The following is a 19,394-nucleotide window of genomic DNA, read 5'->3' as shown; positions in this document are numbered from 1 at the left end:
ATACTAGTAAAAGCATTTATTTCCAGCCTACGCCACCATCGCCTTTATCGAATCGTGTTTCGCTTTTCCTCGAGCAGCCTCGGACACGAACAATCCCCTTCGCGCTGCATTGTGGGAGTTACAGTTTGTGCCACATATCGGTCTCCATAACTTTGTACAGTCAGATCAGAGAGAGAGCGACGCAAGCCGAAGTCCAGCGGGACGGGCTGAACTCCTCCACTTCAGGATGTTTTACTGGGACTCTTACCTCATATCCGACTGTCGGCCCGCGGAGTACAGGCGGACACTTTGGAAATAGCACGCTTTGGGAAAAGTTTTGGCGGCTCTCTTTGCTAATTTGGGAATTGCTACTTGAGCAGACGGTTGCGGAGGTTAGCCAACGAAGCTAACGGGACTTGAAGTAAGATAATAAGTGCCATTCAGCTGGGCTGTTCAACCTGGGACCACATTCAGCTCCTTCTGTCAGAACCAGAACCGTCGTAGTACAGCATGAATAACAATGTGCAGAACATAATTTGCATATCACTGCTGTTATCTGATAAGGGCGATTCGTGATTCGGCCGCTTCAGAAACCAAAAATACTACTATGAGGTTGTCGGGAAATTTCCCGAAGCAGGTGTATTATTAAGCCGTGACTCTTTAATGTTGCAAAGAATGTCCCACTCGGAAAGTTCCAGTTCATCTTTCGGTTTGGAGGACCCGCAGTGGCTATGCATGGTCACCCTGTTCGTCGCATCCCTGGTTACGCTGGCTCTGTACTTCATACAGTATTTCCATCCCGGGCTCATAGGAAGCAGGCAGAGAGCAGCAGCGGAGGAGGAGGAGGAGGAGGAAGCGGCGGCTCTGCTGGGATGGGCGCTGTCAAAGCAAAGCTGGAAAAGCCAATGGCGGGGAGCATGGTGCAGGGCTTTGAATGAAGAGGCAACCAAGCGTGGGGTGAGTCCCGTGACAGCTGACCAGCCAGCTGTGGGGCAGGTGACTCCAATAAAGAACGTGAAAGATAGATACCTTATATGGCTGGGTTGCACAAGGAGCTCAAATCACGCCCCACAGTTTTTGGAGTTGTTTTTAAATTTAAGTCACTCTAACATGAGTCATGTTACGCCAACTTTATGTCATTTTGTTTTTCCGGCTCTTGGAATCGTCAAGTCAGAACACATGCAGGACTTGGCCCATAAACCGTCGTTGATCAACGCTCAGACAGATCTGTCTGCAACGAGCACACTGATGTGAACTCTTCTCTCTCATCAGGGCGATCTGCTGTTGATGTTTGAAGAAGATGGCGTCGAGGCACCAGAACTCACCGTCAGAGCCGTGTCCGGCTTTCAGAAATCAGCCACAAACAAGGTAACTCACCCTAGCACTGGCCTTCCTAGAATCCCTTGAAAAAGGGATTCATTCCTGCAACTACTAATGCATTTTATCTTGGAGCAGACAAGCACAGACTCATCAACCTGCCTGCTTTAGTGCAGGGGTTTCCCCCATTAATCTAAAGTTTATAAAGTAGCCTCTGCATATTTTCTTTGTTGTTTTTTTTTTTTGCATTATGAATGCATTTCTGCAAATTTATTTATGATCTTTGGACCCCTTTTGTATGTTGCAACCATCAGCTGCAAGTGTGTTTTAGCGTGTGTTAGAGTAGTGCATCATTGAAAGGGGAAAATGTTTTGCAAACAGAAATCTGGAAAGTGTGGCATGCATTTGTATTCTGGATTGTTGCTGCAGCAGGTCTCTACTACAGCAGGGGTCTGATTAATCAAATTATAAAATGTATTTTTCAAAAGGCAACTTAACTTTTGCAGCGCTATGAGTTTTATTTAGCTGAACTGAGGGCAAAAAAAATTTTTCTTCGGATTGTAAAGGCTGCAGACTGATATGTTGGACCGTTTATCTTAAAATTTTATGGAGTCTATTAACCAAGTGGGTGTCTTCTGACGTCAGCTGTTTGGATTTTATTGAGGGGTTTCAGTGTGTATGAATATAAACAGTTCCCACATCTTAAAGTTTTGTATTAAAAATCATTACCATGTCTCAGTTTCCCTTCAGATTCACACCACATTGAGGTTTATTGTTGCATGCTTATGACAATGTAAAAAGGTTCAAAGGGTATCAACGCTGTTGCAAAAGACTGTATGCACCATGAATGGATAAACACCTGCAGAAAAAAACAACACACACACACACCTTTGTGAAACATTACTCCTTCTCTTATCAGCTGTGCAAATTTTGCGCCAGCCTTCTCCACAATGCTCGGACGCGAAGCCAGGGAGCTTTTATTTTTCCGAGAGGTCAGATAGGGATGGGCCCGCTTCCCCGTGCAAACTCAGCCGTTTTCTTTGTGACGGACACGATGTTTAGCAGCTGCTCTTGTTGTCAAATGTGCAGCGTTTTAATGAACTGAGGCTTATTTCTCCCCACCTGTTGTGAGCGGTACGTGTGTGTGTTTAAGAAGCTTACATATTGCTGTGAAGCTCTGCAATGGGGAGGAGCGTAGCGACAGGAGTGTTCTTGCGCCACAATCTGACATGCAAACTTGCCAGACATGAGATTTGATTGCATCTATTGGGTGGAAGTCCATGGAGGAACATCCCCGTAATTCATTGATGGATTTGTGGCGCTATCCAATCTAACAGACATTCCAGGATGAAGGTTCTGTCGTTGGCGACCACATTTGTTGGCGTCACTTCTAAAGATGTGTAAAAACCAATATGTTTCTCTGGACGTCTCAGTCCCCACACCTAAATCTTGTAGAAAAGCTGAAGAGAAGTTGAGTTACGAGAGAACTCTGGATGTCTTAGAGAAAATTTGCAAAGAGAAATAGTATAACATTGTGAAATTTAGTTGGAAAAAACCAAAGTTCTGCTCCAGAGGCAAAGGGCTTGTACACAGTATTAACAGCAGTGGTGTCGATCAGGGGTACGCCAATAAATCTGCCCCCAATTCCTTAATTCTGAGTGATCAGTGATCGGTCCATACTTACATGTGAAGCACATCTTACCCACCGACCTTATCTACCTCTGCAAGGGTCTAAAAATCAACCACTGTTCTCTATTGCTCTGCTGTGAGAGAGGTTTGACTGTCTGCACGTTCACAGCTAACAGTAGTCACTGTTGAAAACTCGTCAGCTTTCTTGCTTATTTAGCAACATTTGAGACCAAAAAATAAATAAATCAGTATCGGCCAAAATCGGAATCAGCAGGTCAGGCATTTTAAAGATTGGGAATTGGCGATCGGCCAGAAAACAGCAATTGGTATTGAAGCAATAGAAGAAGGCTGTTAGTTGTCATTTGTTCGTTTTGTTTATTAGTCTTTATGGGGGTATTTTTGTTACTTTTTGGTTGACATGTTTCCTCAAGACAGAGGTTCAAAAAGGACTGGCAGAAGCAAATGAGGTGGGTTAGCAGTGCTTGCCAACTTTTGATGGTGTCATCAGGATGTTACTGCAGAATATCATCTGCTAACTGAGCTGTTAGCATGTCGTGAGGCAACAGTCTTCAGTCAGAGGCTTCTTCAGATTTGTTGCAAGACTGACTGCTACTGTATTTCCTTCCTGCCCACATCATCATCATCCACAACGTGCCTTTAAAGATACTTGGAGGATATCAGTTACAGTAATGGGGTTTTTTTAAACTGAATTGTGTTTTCAAATTGGATTTTTCTCTCAGTGTGAGATTGTGCTGCCACAAGTAAAGATAAATTTACTTGAACAATTTAATTATTTAAACACGCCTTTACCAGAGGTGCTGACAAGTCCGCTCATTTTAGTTTTAATTAGCAGCACGTGGAAAAAAATAAAGCAAAATATCACAATGTTATGACTCACTGGGGATGTTTATGTTTCCTCTTTGAGCGATTGAAACCCAAAACAGGTAGAATATGTTCCACATTTCAACAATGCTAATCCTGGCTGGTTGGAGAATGATGTCAGCGTCAATATGAGCCACAATTACATCTTAGTATTCACCATTTGTGTTCTGTTATTATACGCATTTACTACTCTTATTGTTCTTTTCCATATACTTTGAAGGCTTTGTGTTTATGCGTGAATACAAAAGAACAGACAATACAGACGAAAACAGTTAGAGGTTAAAGTATAGATTTCCGCAGCTGACGTGTAAATCAGTTTTCGCAGAATTTCTCTCTTCAGCTTACCCTGTATAAGAGAAATACTGTTGTGAGAGTTGCAAAGTCACCGACCATGAGGTGAACATGAGGTGAGTTTGCATTGTGCCGTGTCTGTCTCAAGTGATATAGGTGTGGCTGTGCTGCAACAGAGTAGAATTACTCAGAGTGACCCAGCAACAGGCTGCCTGAACTACTACCAGCTCATTTGTATATGAATGGTGCTGTCTGACTTTATGCCTCATTAAAAATATTTTATTGTGGTTTATAAAGGCATAATGCAGCACAGGCCCGCTCTGTAGCTTTATACTGTTCTGGCTGAGGGAGTATAAGTAATGTGATTTAAACCGCTTCTACCAAATGAAGTGCTTTTTCTACTTTGTGATGCAGTCAGCTGCGTTTCGCAACACCAGCTCTGCTCAGGAGTCTACATACACTCGCTGTGCGCAGAAAAGTCATGTTGAGGATGGGCTTTAGTGGTGGTTCTGTCTTTAGGATGATTATGCAACGTAAATGATGATTGGGCTACACAGTGGCAAAACAAAAAGGTCTTGGGCTCAAATTCTGGTCAAGCCAATTAAAATTTGGGCCATTACTGATTTTTTTTTTTTTTGTCTAAAAAGTTGCTAAATGCAGTGACAAACTTGCCAAGTTGTCAACAATGGAGTGACTATTATTAATAGCAGATGTGAGCTGGTGGGCAGGTCTGTCCGGCAGAGCAAACATGGACAGTGACTGATTTTCAGACATAAGATCAGTGGATAAATTAGTTTTTACATGCAAGTATCGGACAATCGCCAATCTCCCAAAATTGAGGAAATCGGGGGAGAAAATCATACATTCCAGCTCAAACATATACTTATCTTAAAGTCTTAAATTTATGTGTCTAAAATTAAGGCCGTAAAATGTCTCTTTTTTTGTGTTGTTTTTTTATCTAAGTTTGCCTTAAATATGTTAATCACAGGTCTTAAATTTTGTCACGGCAAGACTATTTAATGTAGCTTTGTTTGCTCATGTGACTATTCTGTCAAGCAAAAGTTTCCGTCACACGCAAACATCTTCATTCTGTTGCTTGCTAGCAGCTAATATACCCTTGCTATCATGGGGACAAAGGCAGGTTCCTCCTCCGCCACTCTTCCACTCCGCTCCTTCAGACTAGCCAGCAACAATTGGCAAACACCTGGTGGAACTGCATATCTGCTGAGCTCATTACATGAGCTGCTTCTCAGTGAAACACTTGTAAAAAATTTTGTTAAAGGGTTAATAGAGGAGCGATGTTGTGATGACTTCCTTCAGATGGAGTGTCAGAAAGAGCATGAGTTTCCTATTTTATAACAACTTGAGGTAACAGTTACTTGATTGTGCTATAAAATGATGTAATGTGGCTGGAAAGCACATAATACTGCCCCTTTAAAGGCCTGCAACTCAACATTTTTACGAGTGGCCAAAGATTTAGAGAACTCAAGATCCCTTTTTTGATTATAGATCTTGTTTCCTTTCAATTCTGAATCCTGCGCCTATAGTTCCCCTCCTGAGTTAAGCTGCTTTCTGTTTTCCTTCCCGACAACAGGCCGCCTCCTGCAGCGTGGTTGGAGAGAAGCTTCAGTTCTCTCTCAGCGCAGCATCCTCGGCCGGAGTGGATCCTTGCAAATATACGGCATGCATAGCTCCAGTAGAGCTGCAGGTAAAATACTCTACATTCAGCAGGCTGCACATTCAATTAAATTAGCACACATAATAATGCTGTTTTCTTTTCTAATTTATTTTTATTTATTTTTTTTGTTTTAACAATGAAAACAGATTTACCTCCTTGCCAGTGTGGTTTAGTTAATGAGAGAATTTATTGAATGCATTAAATCAGTGCTGGCAGCACTAATGCATTAAATGGTTTGAGGTTGTTTCTGCGCTTGGCAAACGTCCCACAGACCTCATTAAACGTTCGTGTCAGGCCCGTCTCCAGGAAAGAGAGCCCACTCTGTTTACGTTACAGGATCGATGAAACCCCAGTTATGACCCTAGTAACTATTGAGACCTTCTGGTTTTTTTGCTGATTGTGCTGATCTGTTCCAAAAATATTTCCAGAGGATATTTGTCAGTGTTTTCCAGTCTCTGGTTGGAGCGGGGCTTGAAAGGTGTGGGGATTCATATCAGGGCACTACTACTCATTAATCCTGTTAAGCTTTTATCCCGTTCAGTCTTAAATCTTCACTGATGTAGAGTAACTGACAACACGAGGTAACCCAATTGTATTAGAGCTATTTTTAGCGTCATAAGGTGCTTGTCACCACCAAGCTCATTGTGCTTTTAATAGAGCAGGGGTGAACGACTGGAAGCCTGAAGGCAGGAAGCATGCCGGCTTGTTTTTGTTTTGGTCGCCCATCCGATCTGCCATGGATCCAGGAAAACAAGGTGGCCTCTCGTCTCTTTGTCACTCTCACTGCTTTGGATTAGCCTGGAAAAGCGGAAGGCCTGTTAAATGTTCCCTTCTGCTTGACAGCGATCCAGGCTAGAACACTCTCAGCTTATCGTGTAATGAGGGTCAGGATATGTAGGACAGAAGGCCTGTGCTGCATATGGACAAAATGATCCAGCCAGTGCACTAAGGTGGCCAAGCACTTTGGCTTTTAACATTGTACAGCCTGCAGTGTGTGATGCAACCACCGACTTTACGATCCATCCTTAAAATGTAAATATAGTTGCCGATTTCAATAATGGGAACTTTTAACCACTTTCTAGTTGGGCTGGTTATTGTTACAAAACTCACAATTCAATTCAATTTTGACTCTTCACATTGATTTGATTAAAAACTGATTTGGTAATTAGAAGTATACATATTATTAATGGGATTAGCTTTTGATCATTTTATGTATTCCATCCATCCATTTTTTGTACACCCTTGTCTCTTAGAGGGGTCGGGAGGCGCTGGTGCCTATGTCCAGCTAACGTTCTGGGCGAGAGGCGGGGTTCACCCTGGACAGGTCGCCAGTCTGTCGCAGTTTTATGTATTCCTTATTTTTGAAATACAATATGAACAATCTGTGTGTACATTCACATTTGTAGATAATTTTCTCTCTTTATGTAGAAACTGAGATAATTCACATCATTTTAAGGATATTTAAACAACGTTGCCATTCTGAGCCACACTCCTCACCAGTAGGTGGCGGTAATACACGCCACATAACTGTTTGCCAATCTCCAATAAACTTGAGAAGATGATGACTTCATATAGAAGTCAAAATTGATTTAAATATAAAAATATTTAATAAAATAAAAAATATCAAGAATTTTACGATCATTTATATTTTAAGGTTAACTTGCATTAGTTCGTAAGTCCTCTAACATTACACACTGGTCTTCAAATGTATGTATATTAGAGATTTAAAATATAATTGGAATTCAGATTTTTTTAAAAAGTGAAAACTTTATTTGGGAGCTTTTTAAAACCTCTACACACCCCGATGCCAGTAATCAGCCCAGTCACACCCCAGTTGTTTTATGATAACCTCCACATTTTTGCTGCGAACGTTCTGTAGCTTCTTGGTCCGGATTCTGGTATATTGCAAAATATATTTTTAATCTCAATGGGATTTTCCCAGTGACATAAAGGTTAAATAAAATGAAATAAAACATTTTATTCAAGCTCTTAAAATGACGTGCTGAAAGTGTTCTTGCCGGACTGTGCACCAGTGCTCTCTAAACAAGGTCCACAAAGACTTGGATGTGGATAAACTTGCTTGGCTTGTTCTGAGTCCTGACCTCATCCCTATGGTGCACCATTGGAATAAATTAGAACCATTAACCAGCATCTCTTGTTCAAATATTCTCAAATGTCCTCCTGGAACAAAATGATCCAGTATTCTTATTAAAACAAATCCAGAACGCCTTCCCAGAAGAGCTGAAGCTGTTACAGCTACACAGGGTGAGCCAACTCTGTATTATTCATTGCGTGTAAAGTTGAGTGTTTCAATACTTTCTAATATAATGCATCTCTTTTGTTGATGATTGATTGACCACCATAGAGTTAACTGGAACTATCCCACTGAAAAACTGGGTTCATTTCAGCACGTTGAACCACTGACGGATGCTTCATCTATAAAACTGCCAGTTTAATAAAGTTTGCTAATATCTTAGTCATTCTGTTCTGGCTCCCTCCAAGTTTTGAAACTACTGGGTTCACACTAATAATTGATTTCTGGCATGGCCTGTTGTTCTGCCTCTCTTACACACACACTTTCTAAGAAAGTATTTTTTCTCAGGAAGAATCCTCATCATAATGATGTCACGTCTAAAATAGCAATCCCATGTCGTTGTTGTGAAAACAAGTACTTCCTCCTTGATTACTTCCAGTTTTGCCCCCTTGCAAAGTAATTAATGATGTTATTGTTGGTTATCTTTATAAAGCGTTCTGGCCATTTCCATCAGAGGCTGCGATGTGTTTTCTCGACCCATTAAAGAACTCCTGTTCGTATCTGATAAGGCCTTTTGTTTGGTATCACATGGCCTCTGATCAGTCCCACACTGGAATCCAGGCCTGTTGAGGCAATAATACCCACTGTTTCTTCTTTTTTTTCACACTTTCCTTTCTCTCCACAGATTTTTTTTTCTACTAGGTGAAAACGTGAACAAGCTCATCTTAGCATTCGTCTTTTCTTCTCCTAGCGTTCCTTTTTTCAGGGCACCACTCCCTTTAAAAGCAACTATTCTGCCCTCAATGACGTTTTTGTCATTAGGTTGATTTGAAGAAACTTTGTAATTAACAACCTAGAAGCAACTCATAAAAACTGAAGCCATAAAGTCTGAGGAAAACATTTCTCCCAGCCTCAAACCTTCTACTTCATCAGCAGACGATACACGACTTGTGTGAAATTTTGATATAAATCATAATTATTTCTGTGTACTCCTCAGCTTCAGCTAAGCATGCAGGAAGTCCAAGATGAGATCAAGGTGAGCTGGGAAGTGTCTCGTTTGGACACTGAGGGCCTGCACGTGACCCCCGACCTCACACAGGTAAATCTGATGGTGAAGATCTCTTCACACGGTATGAAATGGGTTCTTGTATCAAAATTAATTAATATATTGATAAATTAATCTTTCTTGGACTGGTTTTAGGAATGGGCTGTGGCTGAAAATTTGACAATTTTCCTTTTTGTGCTAATGCTACTTCACTGTATTTGGGTAACTGGCATAATAAACAATATTAAACATAATGAGTTGAAAGCAGCAAAGATTTGGGAATGAAAAAGGGCAGATGGCTTTTTCTAAAATGTGTTAATGATTAAAATATGTCTAGCAAAAAAAAATCTTAAAGACTTCTTGAGTAGTGTTTTGGGTACACACATCACAAAACTACAATTTTCTAAGCTAATTGTTCCATTTTGTTGTTTAGAAACATGTCAGACGTGTTTATGTTTTGCTAAACATGAATCTGTCTATTCCTTCAATTGAGTCACAGGTTTATCTCAGATAATGGTTTGAGATCATGCGGGATCAAAGAAGGCTACATGTATTAAGGAGCCGAGTTTTGAAAAATATTTTGTTTCACAATATCAGGATTTATTGCGCTTTAAAATCTTTTTATTATGGTTCGAAAAAACATTCTGTAAGGGAATTTCTTTTTGGGGTTGTCTAGAAATACTCAAATACCCATTAAACTTTGCAAAAAAATTTAATTTCCATGGAAATCTTTGTATTCCAATGCAATCAGAAATGGGTGTGACCAACTGGCTCAACAGCGCCCCCTAAATGTAATGTAGGTATTTGAAATTTGGTACAAAAATGGATCCCTCTGAGGAAAAACGTGCTTTATATATTTAAACTTCGTCTAAGGACAAATAATAATTTCTAAATTTCACAGGAAGTGTTCATAAGTCCTTTGACCCCCAAACAGGAAGTGACTACAACTTCCATCTGGAAGGTTCAATTTCATTGAAGACAGCTCATCAGAGCTTTAGTGAACCTGCCTGCACATGATGTAGAGGTTTGCTTAGAGTGGAATTGCACGGCAGGCTAACTGGAGGCGGCGATGCAGAACGCCCTCGGTCAGGACGCCACTTTAATTTAAGATGGAATCTCACTAAAGTTCTGTTTATTAAACAAATCGATAATAATCAGTGAGAAGTAGAAACATGTTTCAATCTCCAAAAGAGTTGCTGTAGGGCGTGCCGTGGTGGCGTAGCGGTTAGCGCGACCCATATTTGGAGGCCTTGAGTCCTCGACGCGGCCGTCGTGGGTTCGACTCCCGGACCCGACAACATTTGCCTCATGTCTTCCCTCTTCTCCTTCCCCGTTTCCTGTTAGCCTACTATCATATAAGGGACACTAGAGCCCACAAAAGACCCCCTCAAGGGGTAAAAAAAAAAAAAAAAAAGAGTTGCTGTATGTTTCCAGTTGAAGAAAGAAACCTTTGGTTCACTGTGTCTGCTACTGATTTGTCACTGTCTGTCAGGATGCTGCCAACACGTGGACTGCAGCAGCCGTTAAGGACCAGCTGAGGCAGCTGCTGTGTGCAACTCGTCCCTCTGTGCTGCTGAGCTGCAGGCCTGCTCAGGCCTCAGAGCGCAAGGTGAGGCGACGCGTTGTTTACTGCTGGTTGCTTTGTGTCGCGCTCTGGTCTGAATCTAGGCTGTAGGATAAAAAAAGAAACAAAAACCTTTTGTCTGTAAATATGTTGTACCTAGAACTCAAGTGGCATAGTTTTGCTTCACTTAGTTCAAATTCTGTTAAAAAAAAAATCTCCTATTAGGCACCTTTTGCTGTTTAGTTCTTAATGGGTTAATCCAAAAAATAGTCATCAGATTTGACCTACACTTTATTGAATGGTTTTTCCCTTTTTTTTTTCTGCAGGTTAACACTTTTCTTCAAATGATGAATCATGCAGTAAAGGAACTGTGTGTTCCTGCATTTTGGGCTAAAAAAGTTTTTATTATATTTTGAAAAAAGGAATTACATTTTTTGTTCATTCACATTTTTTAATACATTTCTAATATTGCATAAAAAGTCTTGCGTGATTAAATGAAATATCTGCACCGGGTGCCAATTTTGTTTTTGGATCAGATACATTAATTGATTGCTAAAATAATATCACCACCTGCAGCCCTAATATGAAAAAATCATTCGAACATATAAAGATAGAAATTACATTATCTGGCTTTTAAGATAATTTATGATTCAAGATTAATCTTAAATTTAAGTTGATTATAAATTGGATTAAAAGCATAAACTGACTTACAATCAATTTAATTAAACATAATCTTCTTTTATTCTTTAGTTTAACAGTTTGTAAATGTACTAAAGCTTATAAAGTACTCATATTTGTTAGAATTATTTTTTCTCCAAACCACCACAAACCTTTATGTGTATTAGGAAAATATATGGTGCATGACTATGACGTGGAAGGAAAAGATAAAACATTTTTTACAAGCAAAAACCTGAAAAGTGTGGCGTGCATTTGTATTCCACTGCTCAATAAAGGTGGTCAAATCTTGGGATATTTTTTTGTAACTTAGTCCTGCTGTAAATTTCACTTCTGCTTACTACATTTCATTTAGCGATACCAGAATAAAGGAGGGTGAATACATATGCATATCACACTTTTTTTTTTTTTATTCTTGTAAAAAATTCCATATGCTATCAACTTCACAGTTTACTTACTGTTAAAATAACCTCAATTGGTTGCATGAGTCGGATCGGACACTGTTATTTACAAGTAGTTTTCTGTTCTGTGTTTTCTCCAACAGGAAGCTCACAACAAAGTGCTGTCGCCGCCAAAGCCCCCGCGCGCCCACGAGTGGAAGCTGCTTGTGAAAAACACTCGGGTCACACTCAGTCAGGAGGAAGATGCTGCAGGTAAGCTACTAGGCTATAAAGCTCTGCAGTTCTGTACCATGAAAGCATTTTCAACACAGCCGGGCTTCCTTTAAATCGCCCGGATCCTCCAAGCATGTTTACTGAGAGAAATGATGATGAGGATATACCTGGGAGGAGTAAACAAATAATGTTGCTACGCTTCGAAGCTCTCAGAGGCTATCCTGCTATTACTGTAGGGTAGCAACATACAGTTGAGAACCAATTTGAAACCAGTTGAGTTCCCAATTTGTAGGTCTAAACTAAGGTATTTTGTTTTGTCTTTTACAAGTGGCAGTTCATCTTGTCATTGACGTTTTTATTCTGGGGGATGATGCTGATCTGACTTCATTTATTTATTTATTTTTGTTTTGTTGTATTTTTTTTTTTTTTTACAATCTTTAGTCCTGTCAAATCAAACCCTATCGACAGTTGTTTGTTACCTTGTGGCTCTAGTGTTGTTGAGAACTAGTTCTCCTATTCTTTGCCAAAGTAAATAATTGATGCTTTCTAAAGAAAACTAGCATTCTTAGAAATACTTTGTTGTTTTCTTTTCTCTGCTAAAACAAGCACAGAGAAATCATCAGAACTGTACCGTCTGTACAGATTGAGATCTAACGATGGCAGTTCACTTCCTGGCCGTTGCTCTGGAGGAACATGCAGAGCAGAGCGATAAGCAGACACTGCTTCTGGAGAGATGTTTTTTTTTTCTTTAAAGGAAAATTGAGTTTGTGAACTGTAGAAAACTGCAGCAGAGACACAGAGATGAAACCTGTGATCCTTAGCAGTGCTAATCACAAATCAACTTGTTTCTTTAAAAAAACAAAAAAAAAGATTATGTAACATTTGTGGCTTTAAACAAGTTTTATTGACCTGGACTGAGGGCCAAATTGGCTCTTTGGAGAGTAAATGTTGCAGACCACTGTTCTAGGCACATGTTGAATTTTAGGCTTTTTGCTGCATAGCTTCTGGTTTGTGGTAATCCATCAATTAGATTTCAGATTTTATTGGAAAACCACTGCATATCTCATTAGTAACCATTTTTAATACTTGTTTTTTCTCCAAAATGGTCAGTTGGTACTTTTTGTGATGTCACTGCCATCACCTTACATTTTATTGAGCCTATGTGGTCCACATAGAGAGGTTTCTAATAATTCTCCTTTAAACACAGTTTTTAAATGACTATATGGAAGAAAAGAGAGTAAAAACAATGAAAATCTTTGTATTTAAATTTAAAATCAAACAACTTGGAAAAACCTAGAAAGGATCAATCAAAGTTGAAAGAATTACCATGTTTTAACACGATTTTTATGAGTTACAATGCGTCACATGACCTGTTCTGGAGCAGGTTTAGTTGAGCTCATGTCACCATGGCGATTTGACGACACTCCAATGAATCCACCTTTTGTGATGCCAAGAATCTGTCACCTGTTTAGATGTTAATCTCACTTTGTTGCACAGCCATTTGATCCGGTTAAGAAGGAAATGCTTCCTGAATCAACTGGAAGGAGGCAAATCTTTCAACAGGACCAGGAAGCTCCACATGCTTGTCAACCTACGTGTAGTTTATTCTGCTCATGTAGGAGGGCATCCAGTCCAGAGGGCAGGAGAGCAGGTGCTTTCTGCCCCGTTTTGTTACTTCAGCTAAATGTTGTTTGCATTGTGTGAAGGTAATTTAACACCCACATCAGCACCGCCACACCCAGTGTAGTAGGATGGAGCAGGATGTGAGGGAGCAGCACTCCCAAGTGGAAGAAGGGTGGCTAAGATTACAAGCTAATTGTGCTGTTACAGTAAGGAGTAATTATCTTGTGAGTTAGGTGGTGTTGGGACTTCAGTAATCTACAGGATTTACTGTAGCGCCATGACAAAACCTCTAATTCCAAGTTACTTGATCAAAAGCAGAATCTCTTCTCATCTGCTTTTGAAGTTCATCCAAGTCCCAAAAATCTGAAAAATTGGATTAAAAGGTTCAAAACAGGCTGCTGTCTTGAAAAATGGCCGTCATCCTGAAAATGAAGTGGCTAATGGGAAATATAAGATAAGATAAGATTTATTTGTCATTGTCATCAACAGATTACAACGAGATTGAGAACCTAAGGCCTGAACATTTTTTTATGCTTGTATTCACACTTGAAAGATTTCTACAGTAATCTGCTACACTATCAGTTTTCCAACCATTTCCTTTTGTGTCTGCAGGCAGCGTGAATCCTCAGTGTGTGCTGCAGCTGGACGATCCCCCCCAGAGGTTTAGCACCTCTGTTTTGAAGAACACAACCAATCCCACCTGGGAGCAGCCATTCGTCTTGTAAGTTTGCCAACACCTGCTCACCATCACCACCTGTAATAATTAGCATTTTCTGTAAAGACACTAACTAAACGGATTTGTTTTTTGGATTATGTTTTTTTTTGGGTTTTTTTACCAGTGAGCTGAACGGACGATCAAAGGAGCTTTCTGTTCAGTTGATGAATGATGGTCAACCTCTGGAGAGTAAGGGAGCTCTCGATGATATTTTCTGTAGCTGTAACGCTGCATGCATTGTTGTGGAGGAGGGACTAAAATATGGTTGTTGTGTATGTCCAGGTTCTCTACTAGGGAAGGTGTGTGTGCCTTTTGATCTCGTGACGAAGCAACCCAAAGGACAGCAGACATTTGCACTTAAGACCAAAGACTCTGTGACTGGATCACTTACTACTGAGGTAACTTCAACAACCCTGTTGACTCTGTTAGCATCAGAGCTAATTTTAAGTATGTAGATAAAGCCAATAACCTGACTTTTATCTCAAAGTTTACCTATCTAGAGCCCAGTGATGTGAGGTCCTGGCAACCGCCAACTCCAGCTGCCAGTAAGAGGGTGGAGATGGACCGGACCGTGATGCCCTGCGGCACCGTGGTCACCACCGTCACCGCTGTGAAGAGCAAGCCAGGACGACCTCTCCCACTCAACAACACTGGTAAAGCAGTGAAACCATGACCACAATGGACTTGCTTAGGTCCAAAAAGTTAAAGATAGGACATATTCTACACTGTAATTTAAATAGAAAACATTAAAAAAAAGAGTTAAAAAGATTTGGTTGAAGTGCAAGAGGAATATATCATCCTACCATCCATCCAAATTCTGCATCCATCCATCCATCAATGCTACGATCCTTTCATCTTTGAATTTATGCTTTCATATATCTATCCTCCATGCTACTCCATCATCCATCTATCAATTGGATTCCCTGGACACACAAATGATCCAGAATTGTTTTCATCTCCAACATTTCCCTTTGTTGCAGCTTAACATTTAACAGTTATTTACTGATTTGGCCTGGACTTTCGTGAGGTTTGGGGTGCATCAACGCAGGGTTAAACCTGCAGATCGTCATCAATAGATCTCTTCTGATCAACGTATTTGTTCATGTTATTTGAAGTTGTACAACCCTGTAGTTTCTGTCTCGTCAGAGCCCGCCCTGAAGACGGTCGACAGCAAGGCCAAGCTAGCCGAGCGCCGGGTTTCAGAGCAGGTGTCCCCGCTGGGCGGCCTGGTGAGCAAGGCCTTATCATCCTCCGATACGGAGCTGCTCATGCTCAACGGGACTGACCCGGTGGCCGAAGCAGCGATCAGACAGCTCCATCAGTCTGCCAAGCAGAAGCTCAAATCGCCGGTGAAGAAGAGCACCATCATCATCTCAGGCATCGCCAAAGTAAGGATAAGCTGCAGGAATCTTTAACTGAAACTGTTACTTTTGTTTTTTTGTGATGGTTTCTTTAAAAAGAAAAAAAACTAGATGTGTGAGTGCTGTTACTGTTTTTTCTTTTGCTTCTTGCTGAAACCGCATGGAACTGCGCTGCTTTTGACCAGAAGCACACCTGGAAACTTTGCTTAGCGATAACATCTGCTTCCTGCCTTAGACGCCTTTGTCTCAGGATGACGAACTCGCTCTGATGGCGGGCTACGCGGCACAGATGGACGCCTCGATGTCGGAGAGTAGCTCCACCCAGGACGTGACCACGGCAGTTGCGTCGGGTACCAGTAGCGTTCCTGAGGGGTCCGAGCCCCAGGAGGGCCCCACCGGAGTCGGCCGGCCCCCAGAAGACTGGGAGAGTCAAACTGAAGAAGTGCTAGATAACACATCGTTGTCCATGTGTGTGTCTGAGGCGAGCTGCAAGAAAAGCAGAGGTGAGAAATCACAAAAGGCGTCCAGAAATTACCCCGAGGCTGGCTGTAGAAGAGATGCACTGATCATAAATTTATCTGTATAAATATGGAAATTACAAAATAGTTTTTTAGTATAAATTTTTATATGATTTTCTTAAAAACAAGACTGGGTTACAGTACTGTCTCTTCAAGTGGTGGAACAGAGATATCAGTTAAATTATCACCCTAACTGACATGTCTCCTTTTGTCCTGGTCCTGTTTTCCAACCGATCATGGCACACTAACATGTTTCCTTTTTTGTTTTGTTTTTGTTTTTTTAAACACCTCGAAATGCGTTTTATCACAAAAATGTTTTTCCTCGAGATCATTTTAGAATAACTGCCAGGGTATCCAAGCTAAACTCTACAATTTCCTGTTACTTGTCAGATTGTTAAAACATTTTCTTTCAAAAGGTTTTTTTTGGCTCTAGTGGCCTTTATTTGAAAGTGCTATGACAGGAAAGTAGGGTAATGAGAGGTAGGAAAGACATGTGACAAAGGTCTCCAGGTCGGGAATTGAACCTGCGACGGCCGCGTTGAGGACTAAGGCTTAGCTTTCTTTTTTAAAGCTAAGTGATTAAAAGCTGATTTTATTGTGCGTCTTGTATTTTTCAGAAAAAATAACTCAGAATAATGATTTGTTTTGACGTTTCTGCCAGACATGCTGAGAACATTTTAACGCTTCCTGTTTCTCCGTAGTCATTGTGCTGTGTTTGAAATGTCCATGTCATGGTGTGAAAGCAGCAGATGATGTGATTGGCTGACAAACTCAGCACAAGCTATGTCCTGTGTGCGGTTTTAAATACAGACCAAATACATGTAAAAAAAAAAATAATAATTTCATCTGCACTTTAAATGTTGAGCTCCCATAAGCAGGTGGATAACTAGTAATATCTTTAAAGTTGTGTGCGCTCAGATTTATGTTTTTGCCTGTCTGTTCCTACCCAGTGATCCTGTCTGTTTTCTTTGTTCTTTTCTCTCTTTTCTTCCATTTGTGTGAACCTTTTTGAACTTTCATCACTGCCATCTTAGAGGAGAGCAGTGCTAAGCAGACTATTTACCCTGATGAGTAAGTTACTTCACGAGCTTGTAGTATCTTTCAGACTCTAGTGTGTAGTCCTGCTAGCACTACTAGAATTTAGGAGTCTGATAGGGCTGATGATTATAGTTTTGTTGTTTTGGGGGTTTTTTTGCCTAATCACGCACCATAGATCTGACTGAAACCGAAGTAAGACATTGATCCTCATTTATCAAATGTGGCAAAGTCTGAACTGTCATTTTCACATCAGGTTTGGGGTGCATTTTGTGCGCGAGTATATGAAACGCTTAAGGTCAGCGCAGCTCAGTCTCTCTCTGATAATTCTCAATAACTGAAAATTGTAGGTGCGCACCAATTTGAAAATTTGGGCCGATATTTTTTTTTGTAATTTTTTTCTGCTATGGTTAATTACCGATATTATAATACATATATATTTTCCAACCTTTCAACACAGTGAAAAAACAAGCAGACCACTGGCATTACTTCTCTGCTTCAGTTAAACAGCCCACAATCTTTTACTGCATCACCATCACTGTCACATGGCCAAACAAACGGCATGTAGTCGACCTTCTCCAATCCGACTCCCAGAAACATAAACGGCAACAAGAAGGAAAAAATCATTGGTTCTATATATTGGATCAGTTTTATTTATTGGACCGATACTTTAAAATATGACCAGCATTGGTCGATACCGATGTTAATGCCGGTTCATGCTGCATCCCTATGAAACTGTAAAGGTTTAAGGTGATCATTTACAGTGGATTGTTGTTTTCTTTCTCAGTTTGCTTTGATTTTTGATAATGAGGCTCATTGACTTGACACTGTAATGTTTAGCCTGTTAATGTTTTTTTTTGTCACTCATTGATTTATAGGTTTTATTTAAAATTTTAAATTGACCAACTTCTTAACCGACGCATGTAGCGTGTTTCCAGATTGTGGACAGAAACGAAGGAAGCATGCTAGTTGGACTCAGTGATGGCTGTTTGATGATACAGTTTGTGTGTGTTAGCTGGTATTTATAAAACCCCTCCAAATCCATTAGTATCTACAATCATTTTCACCTAATCGTTATAGAGTCCATTAAAAGTCCAACTAACACATAGCTTATACCATTTTAAGTTCCCGCTTGTTTCTTAATCTTTCAGATTCTCTAAAGTTACTGGGCATGTAATAGTTTTCTTCAATTTCGTGCTAACTTGTTTCTTCACCTCATTTTTATTTTTTTCCTTTTGCTGCAGGGAGCTTCCTTCAGAAGAGCGCCAAGCTCTTCTTCCGGCGTCGCCACCAGCGCAAAGAGCCGGGGATGAGCCAGTCGCACAACGACCTGGCTTACCTCGAGTTTCCGGCCGCAGTGGAGCGGGCCAGCAGGACCGCCACGCTTAGCCGCATGCTCGTCCGCCATAGCAAGAGCAGCAAGAACAAGAGCAAAGCTAACGGCTCGACTCCCTTGGGGGATCCGCACATGTGACCTCAGCCTCTCTCACAGCTACCATCATCCCCTCCATGTTAAAGATGCACTGGCACAACATCAAGGCTAACCTTGCTCCCCGCTAACGCCTAGCCTGCAGACAGGAGCCGCTGCACTGTGAACAGGAAGGCTGGGACAGCCTTTCCTTGTGACGTTCAACATAAGTACTTCCTGTAAAGAGCTGACATTTTACAAACTGCATGAGTTTACACGTGAACCTGTCCAGGGTCGTCGGCCGGTATCATTTAGCTTGGTTTCTTTTCATCTATTTTTTTTTTCTTTTTTATACTGCAGTCGGGAATATTAAGTGCTTTTACGGACCCGTCACCAACCGATTGGGACCGATGCGGGCCGTCTTGTCTTTACCTCACCGACGCAGAAATTCTCCCTGCTGTACGCCGCTGGGTTTCCTACGGCGGATCAGCAGCACCAAAGATGAAGAGCAGAGCGCTGCTTGGATGAATCGCAGAGTCGAGTAACTTGAATTGACCGTGCGATGACACGGTTCAAATTGTTTGCAAAGGGAGATCAGCATCAACAGATCCCGACTTTAACACTAACGTTACAATATGAACAGGTTGAAAATCATGAAATTTGTCTTTTAATATGCATTTGCAGTGGATGCAAAATCTCTTACAACCTCCCTCCCTTTTTTTAACTTATTTTCTCTGAATGAAAAGGAAATGTGATGATGATGATATATCTAGTGTAGCATGAGTAAGACATTAATTTGCAATCTC

General features: G+C 40.8%; 1 protein-coding gene across 2 annotated transcripts; it reads left to right on the top strand.

The window, feature by feature from the left end:
* The first annotated feature begins 104 nt into the window (after positions 1 to 104).
* Positions 105 to 19,393, top strand: c2cd2 (C2 calcium dependent domain containing 2). 2 transcript variants are annotated; one of them, XM_028032191.1, is made up of 13 exons: positions 105 to 936; positions 1,252 to 1,347; positions 5,693 to 5,806; positions 9,028 to 9,129; positions 10,568 to 10,684; positions 11,859 to 11,967; positions 14,164 to 14,272; positions 14,391 to 14,455; positions 14,549 to 14,664; positions 14,754 to 14,919; positions 15,398 to 15,654; positions 15,863 to 16,130; positions 18,425 to 19,393. In XM_028032191.1, the coding sequence occupies exons 1-13, from the start codon at positions 643 to 645 to the stop codon at positions 18,652 to 18,654; spliced, it is 2,043 nt and encodes a 680-aa protein (XP_027887992.1). In that variant the 5' UTR covers positions 105 to 642; the 3' UTR covers positions 18,655 to 19,393. The 2 variants fall into 2 exon arrangements, with proteins under 2 accessions (XP_027887992.1, XP_027887993.1); XM_028032192.1 differs by having other exon boundaries at positions 111 to 936; positions 15,413 to 15,654.
* The last annotated feature ends 1 nt before the right edge of the window (position 19,394 follows it).

The sequence above is a fragment of the Xiphophorus couchianus genome, chromosome 11 (genome assembly GCF_001444195.1).
Source record: "Xiphophorus couchianus chromosome 11, X_couchianus-1.0, whole genome shotgun sequence".
Taxonomy (NCBI): Eukaryota; Metazoa; Chordata; class Actinopteri; order Cyprinodontiformes; family Poeciliidae; genus Xiphophorus; species Xiphophorus couchianus.
This window is presented reverse-complemented; position numbering and strand designations above follow the sequence as displayed.